The 23167-nt window shown below is 42.6% G+C and overlaps 1 protein-coding gene across 1 annotated transcript in view; it reads right to left on the reverse strand.

Moving 5' to 3' along the window:
• The window catches only part of Ccdc38 (coiled-coil domain containing 38), a 41485-nt gene that overhangs the window by 9847 nt on the left and 8471 nt on the right, over positions 1 to 23167 (reverse strand). The window contains exons 4-13 of the mRNA XM_063255335.1: positions 19214 to 19314; positions 17785 to 17950; positions 12801 to 12865; positions 10400 to 10563; positions 10233 to 10313; positions 7944 to 8095; positions 6409 to 6501; positions 5584 to 5641; positions 3732 to 3801; positions 2000 to 2151 (exon numbers count right to left, since the gene is read on the reverse strand). Coding sequence (XP_063111405.1) covers positions 2000 to 2151; positions 3732 to 3801; positions 5584 to 5641; positions 6409 to 6501; positions 7944 to 8095; positions 10233 to 10313; positions 10400 to 10563; positions 12801 to 12865; positions 17785 to 17950; positions 19214 to 19314 — 1102 coding nt within the window. The remainder of the gene's footprint in view (positions 1 to 1999; positions 2152 to 3731; positions 3802 to 5583; positions 5642 to 6408; positions 6502 to 7943; positions 8096 to 10232; positions 10314 to 10399; positions 10564 to 12800; positions 12866 to 17784; positions 17951 to 19213; positions 19315 to 23167) is intronic.

Genomic DNA, 23167 nt, shown 5'->3' on the forward strand with positions numbered 1-23167 from the left:
AGGTGAGTGCGCTCAAATCTGGCTGACTAGCAGAGTATCTGTGGAGTGAGGGCAGGAAACAGAGGTCCCCGACTCCCCTGCAAAGACCCTGATGGTGTCTCAGAGAGACAGCCTGACATCGATTTCCTTTCCCTGCCTGCCTGCCCACCAGCGGCCCATCGGTTATGAGCTAAAGCCGCGGCCCCACACTCTGTAAAGCTGAGAAAGACACACTGTCCAAAGGATACAGTAGTGGTGATGCGTTATGACTCTGGGGTTCTTTCTGAACAAACCCGTTCGGTCTTCTTTTGCCCCCAGTGCCAGGGACCACCCCCAGAATTCCATGTACGATAGGCAAGCGTTCCACCACTGAGCTACATTCCTAGCTCTCAAATTTATTCATTGCAAAGTTTAATGTAGTGTGATCTGTTGTTTAAAAGGGTTTCCATCTTCTGACCCAAAAAACTTCCAACAAGATTCTACACATTTTTATAAATGGAGGTATAGGGATATCTTCTCTACAGCTTGAATTTTTCAAAATAATTCAAAATTTTAGAATTTTAGAACAGGAAAGAAGTCACCATGACCACTTCATTCCTAAACCCCCTGTAACAGCCCTAATATATTAATATATTCATCACAAAATCATGCTGTTAAACCCCAGGAAATAATTTTGCTGAGAGTCACAGCCAAGAAAAACAAATTTATTAGCATTCAAAGCACTGATTTGATTGTGGAAATGATAGCCAAGTGAAACCAGACTACACAAAAGTCAAGGGTAGCCTTTCAATTCTTTTTAGCCTTCTAAACTATCTTTTATTGTTACTGCTAAGGAAAATTTTTTTTGTCTTTTTCCTTTTTATCGGTACCGGGGATCGAACTCACGACTGCCTGCTTGCAAGGCAGGCGCTTATGCCGCTGAGCTAAATCTCCACCTCCAGGAAAATATTTTTTATTAGTTCTTATTTGTAATATGAACTAGTGATTCTCATTTTGGGGAACTGGTATATGCATATACCAATCTTTTTAAAAAATGTTTAAATTTTTAAAAAATTTATTTGAAAGAAAAAAGAAGACATAGGAAAGAAAAACAAAAAGCAAAAGAGACAAACAACAACAACCCCAAGACAATAACAGTATAGGTTTACAAAACAAGATGCTAGGAATTTGATGATGGTTGTAATACGGCATATTGTTACCTTCAAAAAGGTTGCTTAGAATAACAGATATAGACATGTAAAATTGATCTAATCATATGAATGTTAACTGTTCTTTTTCAATACCTAACACAATTAGTAGTATACTAATTTTAGCTATCATATGTGTATATATATGTGTGTATGAATTTGTGTCTTTTCCTTTTCCCTTTTTTCTTTCCTCCTTTCCTTTATCCCAACTACTTTTCCTCTTTGAGCAGTTTCTTACCCTTACGCGGTTTTATTGTAGATTTTGGATTGTATATCCTTTTTCAGTTTCTTACACTAGGAGACAACATGGTATTTACACATGTGAGCTTGCTTTATTTCACTTATGGGTATGGTCTCAGGTCATGTCCATTCATTTATAAAAGTCTTGATGCAATTTTCTTTATAGCTGAGTAGTACTCCATTATATAAAAATACCATGTATATATCAACCTTGATCCTTTCAATCCCTTTACCTCACTTTTTCATGTTGCTGGTCCCCTTACTTATCTCTGGGACTCGACCTTCACAGGGTTAGAACTGAACTAAAGTCAGTCTGTTCTGTGGAAATACACCTTGAACTTTTTACACTCATAGTGTGAAGTATAGTTATAAAAATTCCAGCCTAAATCCATAGAGACCATGAGGAAGAGCCCTCGTGAGTGGGTTGGACCCAGTCTTTGATCAGATATTGCTTTTCTTTTTTTTAAATAGGTACCAGGGACCAAACTCACGACCACACACTTGCAAGGCAGGCACTTACGCTGCTGAGCTAAATCCTCAGCCCCAATCAGATAGTGCTTAAAAGAACAAATCTACTTGTTTCCATTACTTACATTTTGTCCTGTATGATTTTTTCTCTTTTGTTTACCTCTTCAAGATTTTCATCTACATCTTGGGAATACTGGACCAAAGTCAGATTCTGCTCTTCCAGATTCGTGAGGACCTGAAGTAACTCTTCTGGTTCCTTGAAATAGATCTCTGGCAGCTAATGAATCAATAATGAAGAACAGAATTCACTTCCAAATATGCGCATGTGACTCACATAAATAATACTGTTGTTTCCAACACTGTGACAAAACACCTGAGAAAATCAGCTTTTCGAGGGGAAAGGTTTACTTTGGCAAGAGGCTTCAGAAGTTTTGGTGCAGCGGTCGCTTGGGCCTGCGGCTTGGGGCCTGTGGGTGCACTGGCCATCACGGAGCCAGCATGTGCTGAAGGAAGCCAAGACAGATGAAGACGCCTGGCCCCAACATCTTCTTAAGGACACCGCTAGAGACCTTTCTGCCCTCAGCCACACCTCTGAAAGGTTCTGCCATCTCCCGGGGACACCGTAAGGTGGGGACCAAGCTTTCAGTGCACGGCCAGCTGCTGATGAGGGAGATGGGCAGACTGTAAGGGAGCCTCCCGTTTCGCTGGGGGAGAGAGCTGGGGATGAGAGCAAGGAAGAGGGGAGGGGTAGGGAAAGAGGGACAAGGGGGGACACAGCAGGCCAGGAAACAAGGGCAGGGAATGGTGAGCGTGACAGGCAGGGGAAGGAACAGGAGAAAGACTGAGCTAAGTGAGGGTCACTCCTTCACCCAAAACCATTTTGCATTTCTCAAATTCTGAAGACTAAGTATCTATTACTTTAAATAAACGGTTTTTATTTGCATATCTGTGTTCATCATTATTTACAATCTCCAAGTGGTAGGAGCACCTGAATGTCCTCGGATACAGGTGTGGATAAACAGAATGTGAAATGTACACATCGGCACGTAATTCAGCCTTTAAAAAGGGAAATCCTAAAAAGTAAAAATAAATAAAAAAAGAGAATCCCATCTTATGCTACAATAGGAATGAGCTCTGAGATCATAATGCTAAGTGAAATAGACCAACCACAGAGACACAAATACCACGTGATTCCACTCATGTGAGATTCTAAAGCAGCCAATCACTTAGACACAGAAAATGACAGTTGCTTGGGGCGGGCAGAAGAAAAACAGGCATTGGATTCACACAGTTCCAGTTTGCAAGGTTAAAAGTTCCCGAGACCTTACTGCAAAACAAATACCATGTAGGTAACACTTCTGTACCCTTAAGATGGGTAAGGTGGTGAATTTAATGTTACGTAAAGTGAGTTAGAGGAATGACTGGATATTTTTCCTTTAAGTTTCTGCAGTTGTGTTTTGGTTGAGGTAAACACAAAATCAGCTTTACAGTAAGAGCATGGCATTTGTTGGAAGTCTATTTCTCATAAAGTTCAGTTATACAATACATGTTATACAATACAATACAGTTATACAATACAATACATCAATAAAATGACCAGTCACTATAAAGGGCTATTTTTATAGGAAGATTATAGCTTGGATATTTCTCCCAAATGACTATCTTCTTATAGACGTTTATTTTTTCAGAGATTGTCTGAAATTAATCGAACCAATTAGAGAGCAGCACTAAAATCCTGTTCCTTTCAGAAAACCTGTGGAATGTTTGGCATAGAAAATTTTAATCTTGTGAGTAGACGTGAACAACTGTACTTTTCAACAAACACAGTATTTAAATCAAGAAATACAGTCTGGTTACCAGTTCATAGTCGATGTCTTCATCTAGGAAGAACTCCAGGCTGTCTTCCGAACTGACACTTCCCGGCCGGCTGTTAGAGAAAAGAAACAAAGAAAAGTGAACAATTCTTTTTTTTTTTTTTTTTGTCTTTTTCCTTTTTATCGGTACCGGGGATCGAACTCACGACTGCCTGCTTGCAAGGCAGGCACTTATGCCGCTGAGCTAAACCTCCAGCCCCAAGTGAATAATTCTTCAACCATCACAACAGAGTGGCTTTCATTTCTAAACTGTCTCTGGAGCCTGACTGCAGCACAGGTCTTTGCGGCAGCCTGTTTAGCCTCCAACTGCTCATCGGGGAATAAATGAGCAAAACACATGAACGACAGGTATTTCACCAGGAGCCGTCCGGGTGAACACAAACGCGTAAGTGTTCAGTACCCCGGGTGCTGGGAAATGCCAATCCCAAGCGCACTGCCACTGAACGCTGTCAGAACAGTTAAAATTAAAAGACGGCAAAGTCATCAGGGGCTGGTGAGGGTGTGGAGCAGCTGGACTGCTCAGGCACTGCTGGTGGGCGTGCCCAATGGCACAGGCCATCCGGGAAGCAATTTGACAGTTTCTTCCAAAAACTACCCACCCACCCACTGCCAAGTGAGCCGTGCTTTCTGATGTTTATCGTAGAGAAATGAAAACTCTGTTCACGCAAAAAGTTAAGCAAATAAACGTCCAGCAACACGATTCACTGTGGCCCTGAGCTAGAATCAATGTGAATGTCCTCCAGTGGACAAATAGTTAAGTCAAAGCCTAGAACCCACGTCAGAGCCTCCTGCTGAGTTACGGGAAGGAACCTGGTGCCGAGGAACCAGCAACTTGGATGCATTTCCAGAGAATTATGCTTGGCCAAAAACCCCGAAGGCTGTACAGGACATGATTTTATCTCGGTAAGTGGCTGCCAGGGAGGAGGAAGTGGGTGTGGCTATGTAAAGGTGAGAGGAAGAACCCAGGGGTGGTGATCTCTTATTTGCTTGTGTCCACACCAACGTCCATGTTGTGACATCGTCCTAGTTATGCAAGATGCCAGCATTGAAGGAAACTGGGTCAGAGGCGCATGAGACCTGTCTGTATTATTTCCTATAATTGTATGTGAATTATTTCAAAATAAAAACAGTGATGGTTAAGCAGGGCATGGATGAGTGGCACATGCCTGTATTCCAGCACCTGGGAAGCTGAATCAGGAGGACTGCCTCGCACTCAAGGCCAGCCTGGGCTATGGTGACTTCAAGGCCAGCCTGAACTACATAGCAAGACACTGTCTCAAAAAATCAAAAATTTTTAAAAATGAAGGTGAAGTGCCACAGACATGGAACAATCCCAAAATTCCTAGAATTCACAGCAAAGTGTCTCTTGGTCTATAGTGACTGTCATGGACACGGGGAAGCAGGCTCAGACCCCTTCCTCTGGGATAAGGTACCTGGCCTGGGCACTCACATATTTTCTTAAGGATTCCTTGGGGCAACTGGGTTTAAGGACCAGTGAGAACGGAAGAAGCAAAAATAAATACTTCATGTGGTATCACAGCAATTTTGAAGAACATGGCGAAACTGCACATGAGCTAGTGTGGAGCTTAATAAACCACAGGCTGCGGATTCTGAGGGGCAAAAACCCAAGATGCATTGTCCAGCTGCAGATTCTTATCAAAGAATGCACACAGGAGACAGGGCTCAGTCGCCTCTGGAGTAGGTGAAAACGGGGTCCCCGACTGCGGAGCCTTTCACAACAGGTGTGGCTATCCGGTCTCTATGTGGAGGGAAGGGTAGAAGTTATTTTCTAAAAGCCATTGACAGTTTCTGGGAAAGGGAAGCAGAGACCGTACTTGGATGAGGGTGATTTCCCAGCGTCTGGGTTGAGAGTGGGCTTCTTGCGTAGCTTTCCTGTTCCAAATGTCCAGGTAAAATCCGTGCCATGGGGAAGGGGAGAGGCAAGAGAAACCACACATAATTAGAAATGAGTCACTGTTCTTTGGTACAACACCTTTTGGTGCAAACTGGCTTCACAGACCAAAAGAATTCACTTTGTTTTTCCATCAGTGGAGTGAACGCTCAGCCTACAACTCACACTGGGGCCATTTCTGTGCAGAGAAATTTTGCTGTTGGGCTTAACCCAACCACCACAGACACCTGCTGGATAAGGAGGAGAAGTCACCAAGAGTCAGCCTGCACTGAGGGTGACAAGCGCAGATGACTACAGGGTGGGGCAGTACCAGAGGGAAAAGGCCTCTGGGAACTAATGTCCACTAGAGAGGGCCCAGCCCACTGTGGGCAGTTCACTTGGGAAGAGCTGCCTGGCTTCTTCCCAAGAGTGACTTCCCCGGGTCACTGACCAGTGGCAGTCACTTGCAACAGGCCTGATTTCCTAAACCCTGGGAAGGGGATGTCATTACCGGAAGACAAGCCTGAGCCAGAAGAAAGAGGGGCCAGCTAGGAAGGACCTTGGAGCATGTAGTGGTATGGTCAGCAGGGCACGGCCCCTGTCCATTCAGCATAACTTGTGATAACATCAGGAGGAAACCCGAACTTTGGTGTGTGGGATTATGGGTGCTGTGGTGACCCTCCCTCCTGTCCTAGCTGAGCTTGCAGGGGCTCTACTCTGAGGCCCACACCTTCTATCGGGCAGGGAAGCCACACATCTCCACCCTTACCTGGGATCCTCTTTCTTATAGAGTCATCTGAAGGTAGTGTCTTCTCAGAACTTGCCAGGCTGCTGTCTGTTTTATTTGAAATTAATGGTAATTCTAGAAACAGGAGGTGAGAGAAAAAGAAGGATGGGGGTGAGGGGTGGGGAGACTTCTGAGGATCAGAGGTGTTGTCCAAACTTCCAAGGATGGAAATTAAAGATGGAGATCTTGTAACCAGTAAATGCAGTCTGTCCCTGGTAACGGCCGCCTCGGGTGTGGGCAGAATGGAAGAGAACAGATCGTGGGTACTGGGAGGTTCCCATTTTCAACCTCAGCCTGCCCGAGATGCTTCCTGGGCTCTCTGCATCTCCTGCCTAGAGAACAAATCTGGGAGGTCTAAATCTTGAGCTGTTAAATGCAAATCTGTCTCCATTTTCCTGTTAGATCTCTTTCTTCCCCAACACCTCACAAACATGACCTCATTCACACTCTGCGGTGGGCTGGGAAATGTTTATCAACCAGCTCTGTGCCAACAAATGTACCCAGCTTTGCAGTTCACCAGTGTCCATGGTGTGCATACTCAGTTCTTTACTGAGGACCCCCATCCCCTGGAATGCTCCCCGGCCTTCACGGGGCTCCTTGCATTGCAGTGGATGCTCAAAATAGTGTCCACATATTCGTGCATCTCACGTCCCTTCAGTTTTCCAGATTTTTTTCCCAGGAAGTAAGGTAAGTCTGTTCCTAGTTACCCCAATGTTCCTGGAAGTACCAGTCTTTTATTTGGATCTGTGGCTTCATTTTAATCATGCATTCAGTTCCTTTATATGATGGAATCGATCTCTGATTCATTAAACTGACCTCGGAATGCCACTACCATACTGTTGCAATTATTGGGACTCTGGGACAATATGTTATATAATATTTTAAAGGATTAGATAACATCCATCTATGACCTTCCTGATTCATCTTACAGATGACCCTTAGAATCATTATGTAAAGTTCTCCCCACTCTGATAACCCACTCTCTGACAAAGTTGTGTATCATTTTCCTTATGTCTTTTTCAAAACATAACATATTTTTCTATTTAAAGGCCTCCATGTCATAGTATTAAAGTTACTGTTGCTTTCTTAGATTTAGTTTCCTTGTATAGTTTCCAAATTTTAAAGTTCCTTTGTTTGTGTTAATATATAAATACATAGGCAAACATAAGATAAATTAATATGCTAATTTGTAATATGTAAAGTATAATTGACTTTGTGCCCATTTACTTTATAGAACATTACTAAGTCAAATAGGTTTTGAAATTTTTAAGGGGGAATTTCTAGATTGTCATGTTATCTGCAAATAATATATTTTCTCTTTTTTCCATGTGTATATTTATGGTTTTATTTCTGAAATTAACTTGAGTTTGAAATTAGTAATAGATAATAATAAGAGTAATAAGAATCTGTATTCTGGTTTGGTTTTTTAAATTTTTGACTTTAAATAAAAGTCATTGAAGTAGAATATTTTAGAATCGGAGATTCTTATTTAATTGAAATTAAGGACTGTAACTTACTTGTTAATAGTTTTGGAATAATGGATTGAATTTTTGGTATGTGTGATCTTTTTAGCGCTTGCTGGATTTGCCAATGTTTTGGAGACAGTTTCAGTAGGAAATATCCGTATTTCATGTATTCCTGAAGAAGGAATTCTGTGTTTGCTATTTCACTGTTCAAAAGAAACAAAGATATGGTTAGGTACACCTGTGTGAAAGCATACAGATTAAAAAAAAATTATACAATGTTCTTTTTATGATATATTTAAATGATAATATACTTATCAAAAATTATAAGTATGTTCGTAAAAATATAGGCTTCCCTAAGATGAGAAGAAAGTAGTCTGTGGAATGTTTATCTGAATAAAGAGTCATATGCACACTTTAAAAAGGCTGGTGATAGTTTTACCCTGTGTTTTGATTTTTGTGGAAAACGGTATGCTATTTAAGTTTTAGAATGAAGGAGCAATTAGAAGGTGGCAAAAGATGGTACCTAGATAAGTGAAGGAACCATACTAACACTTTGTGAGGGCCTTTTTTTTTTTATTGGTACCAGAGATCGAACTCACAACCATGTGCTTGCAGAGCAGGCGCTTATGCTGCTGAGCTATCCCCAGCCCCATGAAGACCTTTCATACACAGAGCAATTTGAAGGATGCAGTACCAGGCTGATTTCATTGTCAGCACAGCAGTTAAGGGTATGGGTTGGGAGTATCAAGCCAGCACTCAAGCCCAGCGGTGACGCCCAAGCTCTCACCGAAAATACCTAGAGCCTTCCCCCATCTTGACATTGCTTTACCATTGCCACGTTACAAAATGATTCCAGAAGGAATCTTTAAGGAAAGCCCACGGAAAGGGGCTGATTTTTCAGGATCTTCCATATTGTGAAGACAGCCTATCCATACACTCAGCTTCTGGTCTCTATTGGATCTGTCTTCCCTCAGCCCTGTTTTTGAGAGTGATAGCACAGGGTCAGTGAGAGGGCGATCCAGGTTTTAGGGGTCAGAAGATAGTGGGAGCCCCTCAGTTATTACCATACTGCTTTAGTTTTTGATAGAAATCCTCCCAGATGTGTCACAAAGAACACAGAGTGAAAATGGACTGGGATTGGATGGCTTCCATAGAAGGGCTTAAGAAGAGAAGGTGCCTTTCCCTCTGTAAACAGGTCCCCAGCCTGATCCCCAGCTAGCCTGCAGTGGAGGGCTTCCTTGGGTCCTCTTCCCATAAGGCGGGAAACGGTTGGCCTCCCTGGCTCTGTCACAATGTGTGTCCCATGCTCTTTTGAGCCTCTCTACAATAATGGAACATTAATGGGTAATAAACACATTGTTAGGCCAGGGTGCTCGGAGAATGTCCCCTGTGGGGCCAACGGGCATATGTACAGCACTTTATAGAAACACGAAGGCTGTTATTCTGGTTTTGCAAATATTCTTTAAGTAGACAGAAGCTTCTGCTTATATCATGGAGTACTAATTCTCCCTCCTGGAGCGCTTTCAACTTTAAGTTCCTAAAATAGAAGAGGCTGCTGTAGCCAGAATGTGTTTGAAATACACATTTTGTTACTGCATTGGGTTTCAGATAAACTACCATCCAGTTCATTTGCTGCATTTTAGACAAGCTATGGTCCTTCTTCCTCCGTAGAGTGTAGGAAGTCAAGGATGTGATTTCAGAGGAGACATGAACATTACATTATCAAGAATAGCTTAGTCTTAGCCCGATGCCAAGACAATAGTATGTTCTGGATCATGAAATTATTGGCCAATGATATTGACAGAAGCTTTTTAGATACTTAAAATTAATTCAAGTCAGTTCCCTTAACCATAGAAAGAAACAGGTTTGGAAAAAAGTGACCATTGATATAATAATGTTAATTCCAGCTCCTGTCCTGTGATTCTTCTCACTATAGATCTTATATTTTAAAAGCAGTACTTAATTTTACTAAGCATACACATCATATACTACCAATTGTAACTGTAATGCAGTGGTAAAACAAATCCCAGTTTCAGTGAGGTTAAAATGTGGAGGGAAATGTGTCTTAAAAGGAATAAGAGAGGGCGCTTGGAGAATTAGATGTTTACACCTAACATCAGTTTACTTTCTTTCAGCTGATTCCTTTGCTTCTACATCTTCTTCTACAAGTTACAGAACCTTTCCTGACAGCCACCATGAAGTAACACCCAGGCAGAGATGATCCTTTGCTACTTATTTAAAATCTGCTCACTCTCGTGGGATCATCAGCAAGGATTCTTCCCCATAGGTTCCCACACGGCTGTGGAAACCTGGTCCTGAAACGGTGGTGGCTCCTCTCACCTCTTCATTGCCTGTACCTCAATGCTGGCCTTCTTTAGCTCGTTTGTCATTTGGAGTTTGTTGATAGTTTCTTGGGCTGCACTGAAAAAGGAGCAAAGGCTTGTCAGTTGGTGGTGTTTTGTGTTGCGCGTGGGGGTGGCGGATTTGGCCGATGTGAAGACACTAACATTTTCATAGCATCTGCAGATCGCTGGTCATTTTCTCGAAGGAACTCTTCAAAGGCTAGTGTGTCATCTTGGAGCTTTTGTTCGGCTTTTTTGAGCTGCTTTTCCTTTAAAGTGATGTGTTTTTCAAGTTTTTTAATTGTATTTCTTTTGGTTAAGAGAGTGTACTAGAAATATTGAAAATAAAGATGTATCAATAACACTAGCAGGCAGTTCAAGTACATTTCAACATAATAAAGGGGAAATGAATTTCACAATAGGCAATTATTTGTATTAAAAGCAATACTTAGCTAAGTCTTAGGGCTTTTTATTTCACATTGCTTTGAAAGATGGTTAGAAGGGAGATAATTTCTTTCATTTACTTTTTTTCCCCCTCTTTTGAGACAAGGTCTTGCTACGCAGTTCAGCCTGGCCTTGAGGTCACTTTGTAGCCCAGGCTGGTCTCGAACTTGCAAACAATTCTCCTGCCTCAACCTCCTATGTGCTGAGATTATAGGAGTGCACCACCATGCCCAGCCCTCTCATTTACTTTTATGAAGAGACTTGGGTAATCCCCAAAATGACTGTGCCCCACAAGTCAAAATTATCTATAAATCTCTGAGCAGGGCTGTTATCACCTTTCAGTTCCTTGGGAAACTGGGCTGTGCGCTGCCACAAATTCTATCAGTGTCTCCCACAACAAGAAAGACCATGGGAGGATGCAGTTTTAACCCTGGCAGGCCAGTGATGTGTTCCTCTGAGCTGTTTAACCAGACCCAAAGAGGCCTGTTTACATGGTCTATTTATTTGACATAGATATCTATTTGATGTCTATCTATTTCTTTCAGTACAGACATAAGAATCCACTTGGATTCTGAATACCACACATGGAAAAAGAAATTACAAAGAAACAAAGTCATATGTGTTATAATATACTTGAATTTAAAATACAGAAGTGGGATAGCTTTAGGAAATTGCAACTAATACTAAGAGTTTCAGAGATCATAATAAAAATATTTCATCCATTACTTTACTTGTCATGTATTTATTGAGTGCTTATCATGTGCCAGGACTATGTGTGAACAGAGCAATGAACAAAATAAACATAACTGCTTTTGTAGAATGTCCATTCTAGGAGGGAAAGAGTCCACACAAGGAAAATGGAGTACCCGGGCAAAGCAGATGGTTGCCATTGTATGTAGAATAGCCAGTGAAATTCCATCAATGTAGAGGTAGGAAGCTAACCTTGGGGACCTCTGAGGGGGAAGGTTTCCCCAAGAAGGAAGAGCCAGAGGATGAGTGGTATCTCCCCGAATAGTATGGAGGCCATTGCAGAGTAAGGGGGAGGGTGTTAGGAAGGATCTCAAAGAGATCCAATCAATTCCTTGTGCAATTGTTTCCCTATTTTTAAATGTTTATTATGGTAAATGAACACATGTCACAATATATGAAATAATTGTTTTCAGGCCTGATTTCTGGTTGAAGTTTTGTGATGGTAAGATGTTATGGCTTGTGGCTAGATGGCCCCCAAAGCTTCATGTGGTCACAGGTGGAGCTTTTCAGAGGTGGCTGGATCTAGCAGGTGACGTTGGGATTACTTCGTGGCATGATGCTAGGATTAAGGGTGGGTAGAATGTGAGGGACAGAAAGCACTGTGGTAGTGCGAGGCTTGCTGCTTGCTGCCTTCTGCTTGCCCTGCTTTGCCATGAGCTGTTTCTCCTCTGCCCTGCCCACCTGCCTCAGGGCCAGCCAACTGCAAATGAAAACCTCTACAACTGTGAGCTAAATGAACCTTTCCTTTTTTAAGTGTTGGGTATTTTGTCTCAGCAGGGAGAAAAGAAACTAAAGCATAAGATAAAAGTCTTTGTTAATTTTATAAATGACCCCAACAGGGACCTGCTTCTTTCTTCTGGCAAGAGCAGGTAGTCAGAGGCGAAATTCTCAGAGTCTCCAGAGCACTTAGGTTTCCATCATATTCAGCTGAAGTTTCTAAATTAAATCGGGCCTCTGAAGTGCTTCCGTGATTATGGGAGAAAGAATTGGGAAAATCAAGAGAGTGGGAACAGACATCTTCTAGAACAACTTTCCTGATAGAATGCTAGAACGTGAACTCTCCATGGGTGAGATCTTTGTTTTGTTCACTGCTTGGCATGGGATAAGCATCCAACAAATATTTTTTGAGTAAATGAAAAAGAGTGAAGCAATCTGTTCAGCAATATATTGTGGACATAGAACAAACAATGTTATTATTATCGATACTATACAAAAAGTTTTCTGTTGGGTAATAGAAGAAATGAATTATGAGGGGCTCAGGATTTAGCTCAGCGGCATAAGCACCTGCCTTGCAAGCAGGCAGTTGTGAGTTCAATCCCCAGTACTGATAAAAAGGAAAAAGACAAAAAAAAAAAAAAAGAATTATGTTTACCTCCAGTAGAAACCTGTCTCTCTGGTCATTAATAAATTCATGGAGAGTCTTTTTTGTGTCTGCAGCTGCAAGGAACATTTCAAGAGATTTAGGTTCAGTTCATTATCCTTCAAAGATGTCATAAAAGTTATGGGTTAAAACTTATATGTATACACACACACACACATATACATATAGGTATGTATGTAACTGGGTTTAAAAAAACTGTACCTTACAATAAGGTTTTTCTTAAGCACTTGTAAGTTAAGTTAGCAATAGTAATTATCATTTATTTTGTATCTATCCATATTCCAGGCACTTTATTAAATGTTTTAAATATATCATTTAATCTTAATGACAACCCAAGTGAGGTAACTATTACTATCCCCTTTGTCTGCTTCCAGAAGTTTAGAGATGTCAGAATTCTCCAAGGTCATGTGGATGACAAGTGGCATCCGTCTCCTCAGCCTGACCTGCACAAACTGAGACTGAACTTTTGAATCTCAGTGCTTGGCTGATCTAGACATCAAACTGAAGTCCTCAGACACAGGGTTTTGGAGCAACCACAGACTAAAGTTACAACAGAATAAGAAAATAAGGCAACTAGTTTTACTGTGCAGAAAACTAAACAGGAAAACTAACAACGTCCTCTCATGGTTTCTTCTTCATTTTGGAAAATTATATTTATTCTGGACTTCAATGTTTGCATCATGAAGAATCAACAAAATGTGGTATGGAACAAAGTCTTTCAATAGCAATGTCAATCTAAATAAAAAATATTTTTTCCTGAATGACCAGTGAACTAGGGCCCTAAATCTTTCTGGGCCACATTCAGGCTCTACTTCTTACTAGTCAGGAATGATGAGTAATGTACTTTGCTTCTCCATGCCTCAGTTTCCTTATTTGTCCAACGAGGCTGCTAGTTGGTAGATTATATTAATGTCCCAAACCATCTGCTTCACCTGTCTGTGAGAAGGTTGTCTGCCTCCCTGGTTGATGTCTGGTGATTGGTTTGGTTGATGTCAGGTGTGGACTTGGTCTATGTTGCCTCCAAGGGGAAATTTAGAATCACCACTGATTTCTATTTTCGTTTGCTATAATCCTAGCTGGATTTCAGAAAAGCAATGTTCCTTCATTGACAAATCCAGGGAAAAGCACAAAACTTGGAAAGTGAGGGAGAATTCAAACCCCCGAGGTTGTAAACCACTGAAATTTAGGAGAGGCTCATAACCAGAGCATAATTAGGCCTAAGCAGCTGTGTTACTCAATTTCATAATGGGGTTGGGAGAAATGAGGCAATAGTCTGCAAAACTCAGCAACTTCTTAATAGTTATTAGCTATATTGCTTAAAAGATAAAATTAGAATGAATAATCATTTAATTATTTAAGGTCAGTAATGACAGCAGCAATGATTACTAGAGTTATTAACCAGCATTAATTGGGAGGTAACCAAGGACGAAGTTTGGAGACAGACTAGCGATTTGAATTCTGAATCCACTTAACATTTTAGGTGATTCAACCTCACTGAACCACTTTCATCAGATGTAAAGATGAGGCAGAAATATCTAACAGCTTTTTGGTGAGGATTAAATAAAATGCATATTAAAGTCATCAACACCCAGCACATAGGCATCCTCCTCATACTTCTTGGAAATTGTGTGTGATAGAAATCACCTACATTCATGAAAGCAGAGGCATCTAATGAGCCCCATGTATGTATCACCGACTCTGACATTAACAACGTTTTCCCAGTCTTATCTCTTGCTACCTCACATTGATCACTCTCTTATTAGAATATTTTAAAGAAAATAAAAACACTTGGATCATTTGGAGCATAAGTACTTTAGTACATAAGGCTACCTGACAAAACAGTTTTAAAACATAACTGTAACATTCTCACTTTTTGAAAAAAACAAGTGGAAAAGGCTACAGAAAAAATGATCTAATGATCTCCCAGGTATAAAAGGAAATGATGCTTAAAATCAAAGATAATAAAGACACAAATAAAAGAATAGATGATCTTAGGAAAAGATGGAAACAAAAAATGCCCAACGTAGGAGAGAAATGGAATCCATGGAACAGATCCAAGCAGAGGTCCAGGGGATTAAAACCTCCATTAAAAGTGTATGTAACAGATTGAATGAAGGACAAGATAGAATTTCAGATATTGAATTCAGAGTTTCAGCTAGTGATCATGAAAAGAAAGATATCTCAAAAACAAGAGACCATGAGAGATCAATCCAACAGCTGCAAGCAAAGCAAAGAAGAATAACACAAGATTGATGGGGGTCAATGAGAAAACCAGACACAGCACAAAGGCCATAGCAATCATAAACATATATGCACCTAATGCAGGAGCACCTGGCTATATAAGAGTTATTGGTAGACATGGAAAATCAAATGAGCAATACACAGTTGTAAGGGGAGACCTCAATACCCCAGGGTCACAGAGAGACAGATCAACTAGACAGAAAATCAACAAAGAAATATCAGAGCTGAACCAAACCTGTGAACCAGAGGAGTTAGTAGGAAGAAACCATACCCAGAAGCTGTGTGCCAGGAGCCCAAGCCCAGCATGCCCAGAAAAGAAGCCACACCCGGAGAATACAGGCCAGCAGCCTGGAGAGATCTGTTGAGCCCAGCGTGGGCTGGACAAGCAACCATGGCCCCGCTCCCCTGTGCCTCTCCACCACTCCAGGAACCCAGGATCAGAGGAACCCCAGTGCCGAGCCCAATCCACTACACCAGAGGACCACACCCAGTGCAGGAAGCACCTGGAATGCAGCAATGGGCTGATTCGGAGGAACACAGGAAAATGCCAAGAGAAAGGAGCAAAATGCAATCTCAGGCCTCCAGCCCACCCAGAACAAGTTCAGAAGACACAGGGATAGTAGAAATTAGAAGTCACACACCTGAAATTTCTGATTTCTTTCCAACCTCAGTCTGCCTGAGATACATCCTGGGCTCTGAGCATCTCTTGCTTACAGAACTAATCTAGGAGCTCATATTTACTTGATTAGATACAGGTGCAATTTACTCAAACATCTTGAAGAGTAGGTGGAAAGCACTCACTTTAGCTTTCATTTGGTCACTTGTGATGGTCCAGCCCAATGGAAAATAAATTTCACTCCCACACAACTGAGCACTATCACATGATTGAACTTTAGTTCAGGCTACTTTGATACAGTACTGGCGGGTGACACAGATGAGATTCTATCTTTTTATCCTAGTAAGACTCCCATAGCATGTTTCCCATTTGGGCTATGCTAGCTCTCTGGTGGATATTTCTACCCACACTCATATAATGAAGCTTTCTCCAAAGCAGCAGTGTTCCTCGACATCACAGCCCCCCACCATGTCCTAGGGATGAAAAGAGCAGCTGAGAGAGCCAGGTCTGTGACAACAGTGGCTGGGACAGTCTGTTCAGAGGTGGTGACTCCCAGTGCAAACTGATGCAGGGCTGCAGTTGTGCAGAGGCGGAGAGGACGCTTCTGTGCTGCAGATGAACTGATTTGTCACAACAGTCGCCTGAGTACTTTCTCTGATGATGACCTAGAAGTTTGCCACTGCATACAGAAAAACTAAAACAACTTCAGCTCCCACAGTGGGGCCCTGGCTTCTTTTACTCTCGTGTAGGTTTATTTTTTATCACAATGCTGGCTAAGAATGCAAGATTGAGGAGCAGGGGTTCCCATCCTAGAAATCGGAAACACAGTCTGAGGGAGAGGTCTTTATGTGAGAATTTCTAAACTGCCTGGTATCCATGGCAACTAGAGTCCCATTGGCCCTGGACAATGCCAAACCATTTCACCATTGCCTTTTCCATAGTTTGTCTTGCAGACATTACTCTTAAGACAAAGGAAATGTCAGTTATCTGCCAATTGTTTTTCCTGGTGATCTCGGAACTGTTGGAATCACAAGGATGTTTGAAGTCAGCTTCTTTGTGTAGAACTCTTCCTTAAATGTTTCAGGTACCACCTTAAATGTTCTTGGTGACTGTGGGTTTATCATTCTGCACAGGTGACTTGTGAGACTCAGGGTGGAGCCTGGATATACCCTAGTCTTTGACATCACTTGTTACGGTCTATTTTTTTTTTTTTTTTTTTTTGGTAACTTTACACGTCTCTAAGATCTTCGAAATCTCTTTAGATGGCATGCTTTGCTACACTAATTATTGAATTCCAATTTTTTATTCTAAGTGGATACTTGTTCTCTGAAGATTTTTTTCCTTTTATTTTGAGACAGGGTCTTGCTATACAGCCCAGGTTGGCCTTGAACTTGTGATCCTCCTGCCTCAGCTTCCCGAGTGCTGGGGTTACTGGTATGTAACTTGACTTTCTTTTCCTCCCGGCTTTGGGAACCAGAGAGGAGGAAACAGTTTAAATTATCATAGCAAATCCTGTATACTTGAGATGGGTCTGGCTATTGCTTCTTCCTTTAAAATTGGAAAAAGATCCATTTGGGGAAAGATTTTATGACTATCAGCCTTGTATCAGTCTCTTTAACATCATTAGCATCAGATTACTTGCTGCCTTATTTATATGCATGTCTTGATCTAGGAAATGCTCAGGGCGTGTTTGATAATCAGGGTGCCCACTCCCCCAGGGCAGTAACTGCCATCTTGTAGTATTTTATTATGTTGCCTTCTAGAATCATTAAAATCCTGGATATGTGAGTTCTATGAACAGTAAAGGCTTCTCCATCTGGAGAAACTTTCTACATCTAAAGCATGAAGGGCCCGAGCCGTTACCCTTACCCCACTTTAACACTGTATTATTTGATAATGATTGAAGTCTTGAGAGTCTCTAAAATGAGTAACAGTCTTTTGGGAAAAGGATGTTTTCTTATGTAAAACAGACTTTCTCCCACTCTCAACCTCTATGTGCAAAGACTTCCTCCACCATGGTGGGATGGATACTTTCTGTTTTTCAGAAAAGGACCCAAAACAAAATCAATGGTAAATATCCCAACCAATGTCCTTCAACAAAGAGCAATTTTGACTTACTTTCTGTTAATTTCAGAATAAGCATTGGATCCAGCCCCAGATTTTCCAATGAGACACCCTCTGTGTCAGGCTGGAAAGCTATTTTGCTTAGGTGTGAGCGACTCTTCATTCGGGATGAAAAAGTAGTCTTCTGGTGCACTTTCATGCTGCGGTTCATAAGTTTTTCCTGCACAAGTGGAAACGTTCCAAAGAATTATTTTAAGGTCCCAAGTGGAATGTTGTATTAGAAGAGTGATCATATAGAAAAATACCGTTTGCAACAATGCTATTAACATTAAACAAGTAATCTAACCTCTTATCTTTAAGGGAATGTGTTTGGTTTTCATTGTCTTGATGATGTAAAAAAAATTAAGCTTTACTAAACTGCACCTCACAAACTGGAGAATGTCCTGATGGCTTTATTTTCACAACTTTGTCATTCCCAAAAGATAGGTAAAATTTGGAGAGTCTAAGGGTTTGCTCTGAAGACGGAAAATTTGAGAGGAACTGAACCTCCACAGTGCGGTGTGGGTGTGTACCACGTGTGGTTCTGATTTCACTTGCATTTTCTCAATTTAATTCTGGGTTAAATTCAACAAAGCTACACAACATGTGCAAAAAGTCATCATGCAGTAGCATTTCTAGATATTTTCTTCATTCTAACTAGCGTGAAGAAGGTTGTATAATCAACCTGTGTCTCTGGGAAGAAAGGAAGTTAATTTCCTGAAATGCGAACCAGGTCATGTAGGCTCTGACCATGTAAGTAGTGAGACAAACCAGCAAGACCTGCAGGAGCGCTGGTCTCAGTACTGACTTAGTTTTACAAAATAATTCTAAATAATTCCACTTTTATCCCTGTTTCCCTGCCTGCTTCTTCCCCAGAACATACATAGACGTGGTCTTGGCCCTCTCCGCTTAGCAAACTGAACTGCTCTTGGAGGCTGAGCTCCTGTGATCTCAGTGAAGCCTCTGCACACCACCGCCATCATTACCACCACCACTTCTCTCGTCTCACTAGCAAAGGTAAGTGTGCTTTCTCTGTGTTTCCTTTGCAGGCTGCTGTTACTATAGTCCATCAACTCTGGGATGCCACTTATTGTAATATGTTGCTACTTTATGCATGGCTACCAACATAAGACACTATATCTATGTAAGCTAGATTCAATTTTAGAATGAAAAAAATGTGGCTTTTGGAATCAATGGCATAGGGTACTTGGTAATTGTTACATGGGTTGTTAAAGGTTTCTATGTCTTCCCCATTGGGTGGTGATCTTTGCAGTTCCCTGCTGTGTGCTAGAGGAGGCTGTGACCTGGCTTTGCCTTCACACTGTTTCCAGAACAGTGTGGGCAAACACCTTTTACCACATACTCCATAGAAGCTTGTGAGAACCATGAATAGGAGGACATAATTATAACATTAATTGTTCTAATTCCTTTCATGGAGCCTTACCTTTTTCTTGGCTTCCAACTCATTTTCTTTGTAAAGAAAGAGATCTCGGAAAAAGATCTTATAAGGCTTGTTCTTTTTGGTTGAGTCATCCTTTACACTATCTGCAAGAAAGAAAGACTTGTTTTTCTTCAGTTGACCAGAGTGATAAGGTTCTCAGCAGCCAGAGAAGTGTAAACAGGGCCACTGAGAAGGGAGGATGCAGACAGCCTTTGTCTCCCCAACTGGAAATGGAGATGCAGGTCTTGGATCTGTTGGGCCAGAGCCACCACGATTGTCTTTCCCGGGGAACCCAGTGTTTAGTGCTTCATGGGTGAATGAGCTGGTAAAATAAAGAGGCTTCTTTGAGAATAATGAGATCATATTTTGAGACATGGAGACACTGCCTCCTCTCTTCACTACAAATGTACTGAGCAGTGTCTTTACACCTCCACTTCTGCTGCAGGGCACACAGCCACTGCCCTTGTGGAATGCCTCAGTTCAAACCAGAGAGTCTTAAAAAGAAAGTCAATATTAACAAGTGCTGGTGAGGACATGGAGAAACTAGACCCTCTGATAAGACTGGGGGGGGGGCATAACATGGTGGAGCCACTTTGAGGCACAATCTGGTGGTTCCTTAAAAAGTTGAACATAGGGTTGCCATAGACCTCGGTAAATCTACCACAAGGTGTGTACTCCAAGGAAAGAAAACATACCTATGTCTACCTGAAAATATGTCCAAGAATGTTTAGTATTATTCATAATAGCTCAGATGACAATGAAACAAGTGTAGTGCTCAGGGCTGGAGGGGCACAGGTAGATGAGGGTGCAGGGTTTCTTTCTCAAGCAGTGGTGAAAATGTTCTAAAACCAGAGGAGGTGATGGAAGCTCACACCTATGAATGCACCTAAAAACCATGGGTTTGTATGGTTAATAAAAAAGACTAATTATTAATAAGAGTGACAAATGAGTTGTGTTTCTGCATAGATTTTTGGATCTTTATTTATTAAATCTGAAATGCTAAAAAGTCTTTCCTTCTCTTTTCTTAATTTATTTCTTGCTTTCCAATGCTCGAGGATGTGGTTGTGGGGAAAGAAACCTTTAAAGACCAATAGTTAAGACCAGGAGTCCTGGGAAAGATGCCCAAGGACACATTTCCCCACCCTGACCTCACATTCTCATTTTCCTGCACCTCACAAAAAGGCTCCAAGCCCTCTGAGCAGGAGGGGGCCAGTGAAGAAACTCTAGTTCTGGCTCAGGATCACTAGAATTACCCCGGCTCTGCTTTCAGAGATTCTGGTTTAAGTGACCAAGCCACCGTCAGCACTGGAATATTTTAGCTGTGCATGCTGGCACGTGCCTGTAATCCCAGCACTCTTAGAGGCTGAGGTAGGAGGATTACAAGTTTGTGCCCAGTTAGGGCATCTGAGCAATTTAGCAAGACCTTGTCTCAAAGAAAAAAAAAAATTTTAAAAAAGGAGCTGGAGATGCAGCTCAGTCTAAAGGCTCTGAGTTCAATCTCCAGTATTGCAAAGCACTGGGATATTTTGAGAGCCCCCTGAGTCAGGTGGCAGTAAGAGGGGGCCAGAGCAAAGAATTAGTGGACTGAAGGTCAAAGGCTGCCAATAAGTTGCCATTTGCCCAGGGATTCAGCTGGGGAGATGGAGGTGGCTGGGATTATAGAAATCCTAGAGATTCTATTTTGCTAGGCTAAATGTTTACGAGAGAAAAAGTTTCACAGTAAAAGTAACAAGACAATAAAGCATACTCGGGTTCGGATAGGAGGATATGATGGCCTTGGTGAGTGATTCTATAGTTCAGTAGGACAGTGAAACCCATTGGGTTGAAGATTGCGTGGTGTGCAGCTGTCCAGCTGATGGAGGACTAACGGAAGGAGGTAGGGAGCCCTCTGCTGGGTGGCATAGTATCTGGCCGGAGCACAAGGACATATGTTTACCTTGAAGCCCTGTGAGGCTCAGGCACCTAGGCCTTCTGATAAATGGAACAGCAGCAGTAGAGGGCGAGTCCAACCCGCAGGGCTCCAGGACAGCAGGACTGCAGGGGAGCCTGGCTAACAGCAGGGGGCGACAGAGGTTGAGGACCCACAGGCACTTGGGCCTGGACGGCTCTGATGCTTAACTTTGTGGGGTAACTTGGCTGGGCCAGAGGGTGCCTGGGCTAAACACAGTTGCTGGATGTGTGTGTGTGAGGGCATTTCCGGAGGTGGTGAGCATTTGAAACGGTGGACTTGGGAAAGTCAACTTTCCTCTCCAGGCCAGGAGAGTGTCCGATTCACAAGGGCTGGAGGAGAAGAAAAGGCCAAGAAAGGAAGGCCTTGTCCCTTTCTTTTCCAGCTCCCTGAGCGGGGACACCCCATCTCATCTCTTGCGCCCACACTGGCACTGACAGTGTGGGCTCCCCTGGTTCTGGGGCCTTTGATTTGAACTGAATTACACAACCAGCTCTGCTGGACTGTGGCTTGCAGTGAGACTCAGTCTTCAGAACCACGCGAGCCCATTTCTCATGATAAACTTCATTCCGCTTGGTTCTGCTTTTCAGGAGAACAATGCCTAAAACAGTGAGAGGGCCAGAGTCCGTGGACCTGTGCCCTCTCTCACCACTCTAGGCCAGACACAGACCCCAGACATCCCAGCACAGGCCATGCATGTCCTCCACACATGAGTCACCAGCAGGCTGGACACTTCTGTCCCAACCGAGTCTCGCTCAGCAAAGAGAAACCCTGCAAACCGAGTCTACATCCCACCCAGGTGTTTACCAGTCTGTAATTCCTGAGTTAAAATCTCCACCGACCAAATTTGAGTGCCCCGGAATTGACAGGATGATATTTTTCTCCCTTGAAGTCCAAATCCAAGTTCATTTGACTTACAGAGAAATGGGAGAGGGCTGAACTTCCACGCACCAAGAGTATCAGTTTCCTGTGGCTGCAGAGTGACCACAAAACCTAGCATCTTCCTTTTTTTCTGTTACTTGAACAAAATACCTGAGTTTGGGAAACCCTAAGTCCAGGGTGAACTCATCCTAAGATCTTTATCTTGATTTTTATCTACAAAGACACTTGTTTTTTCAAGTAAAGTCGGGCTCACAGGTTCCAGGCGCTAGAACATGGTGGATGATCATTTGTGGGGCCGCAGCACAACCCAGCACCAAATTTCCAGAATTATTAGCTCACTATGAGCACTAGCCCCAGCTAATCCTTCTTCCTATATTATTATTTTTTTTTTATTTTTTCGGTCCCGGGAATCAAACTCATGACCTCGCGTTTGCCAGGCAGCGTTGTGCTGCTGAGCTGTGCCCCCAGCTCTCCCTAAATTAGTTTCCTGGTCACATGGGCCTGGGACACCATTACACAAGCAGGTAGCTTAAGACACCAGAATTCATTCCCGCACAGTTCTGGAGGCTCCGAATCCAAAGTCCAGGTGTTGCTGTGCTGTGTGTAGAGGCCCTGAGGGAGAATCTAGTCCATGACTTTCTTCCTGCTTCCGGTGACCGCCAGCAATTCCTCTGCCTCCACCTTTGTGCATCTGAGCCTCAGACCTCCTCTCTGTTCTCTTACAAGGATGCCAGTTGCTCGGTTTGAGGCATATCCTGAATTCAAGGTGCGGTCATCTCAGGGTCCTCACCTAATCACTTCTGAAAATACCCCTTTCTGAAGAAGTTCATGTTTCCGGCTCTGGATGGACACATCTCAGGGCCACACTCAACCTATCCCACCGCCCCAGACCCCAGCGTGCACCAGATTCCGCCACAGCCTCCTGCCTCTCCAGAGCCTCCTTCTGTTGCTCTTCAATCAGCTGACCCCGGGCCAGCCTCCCCCCAGCACCCTATTTTGGATTAGGTTCTTCTGAGTTCCCCAAGTGAGACTCTATTCCCCGAACGCTGCCTATGGTAATCCCATTACACTCATCTCCGGGCTGCTTTGTGGGTCCTTGCCATACTAATCCCCCGCCTTGGGTAGAG

This window comes from Cavia porcellus, unplaced genomic scaffold (genome assembly GCF_034190915.1).
Source record: "Cavia porcellus strain 051 isolate PalLab524CR breed Dunkin Hartley unplaced genomic scaffold, mCavPor4.1 scaffold_8, whole genome shotgun sequence".
Classification (NCBI taxonomy): Eukaryota; Metazoa; Chordata; class Mammalia; order Rodentia; family Caviidae; genus Cavia; species Cavia porcellus.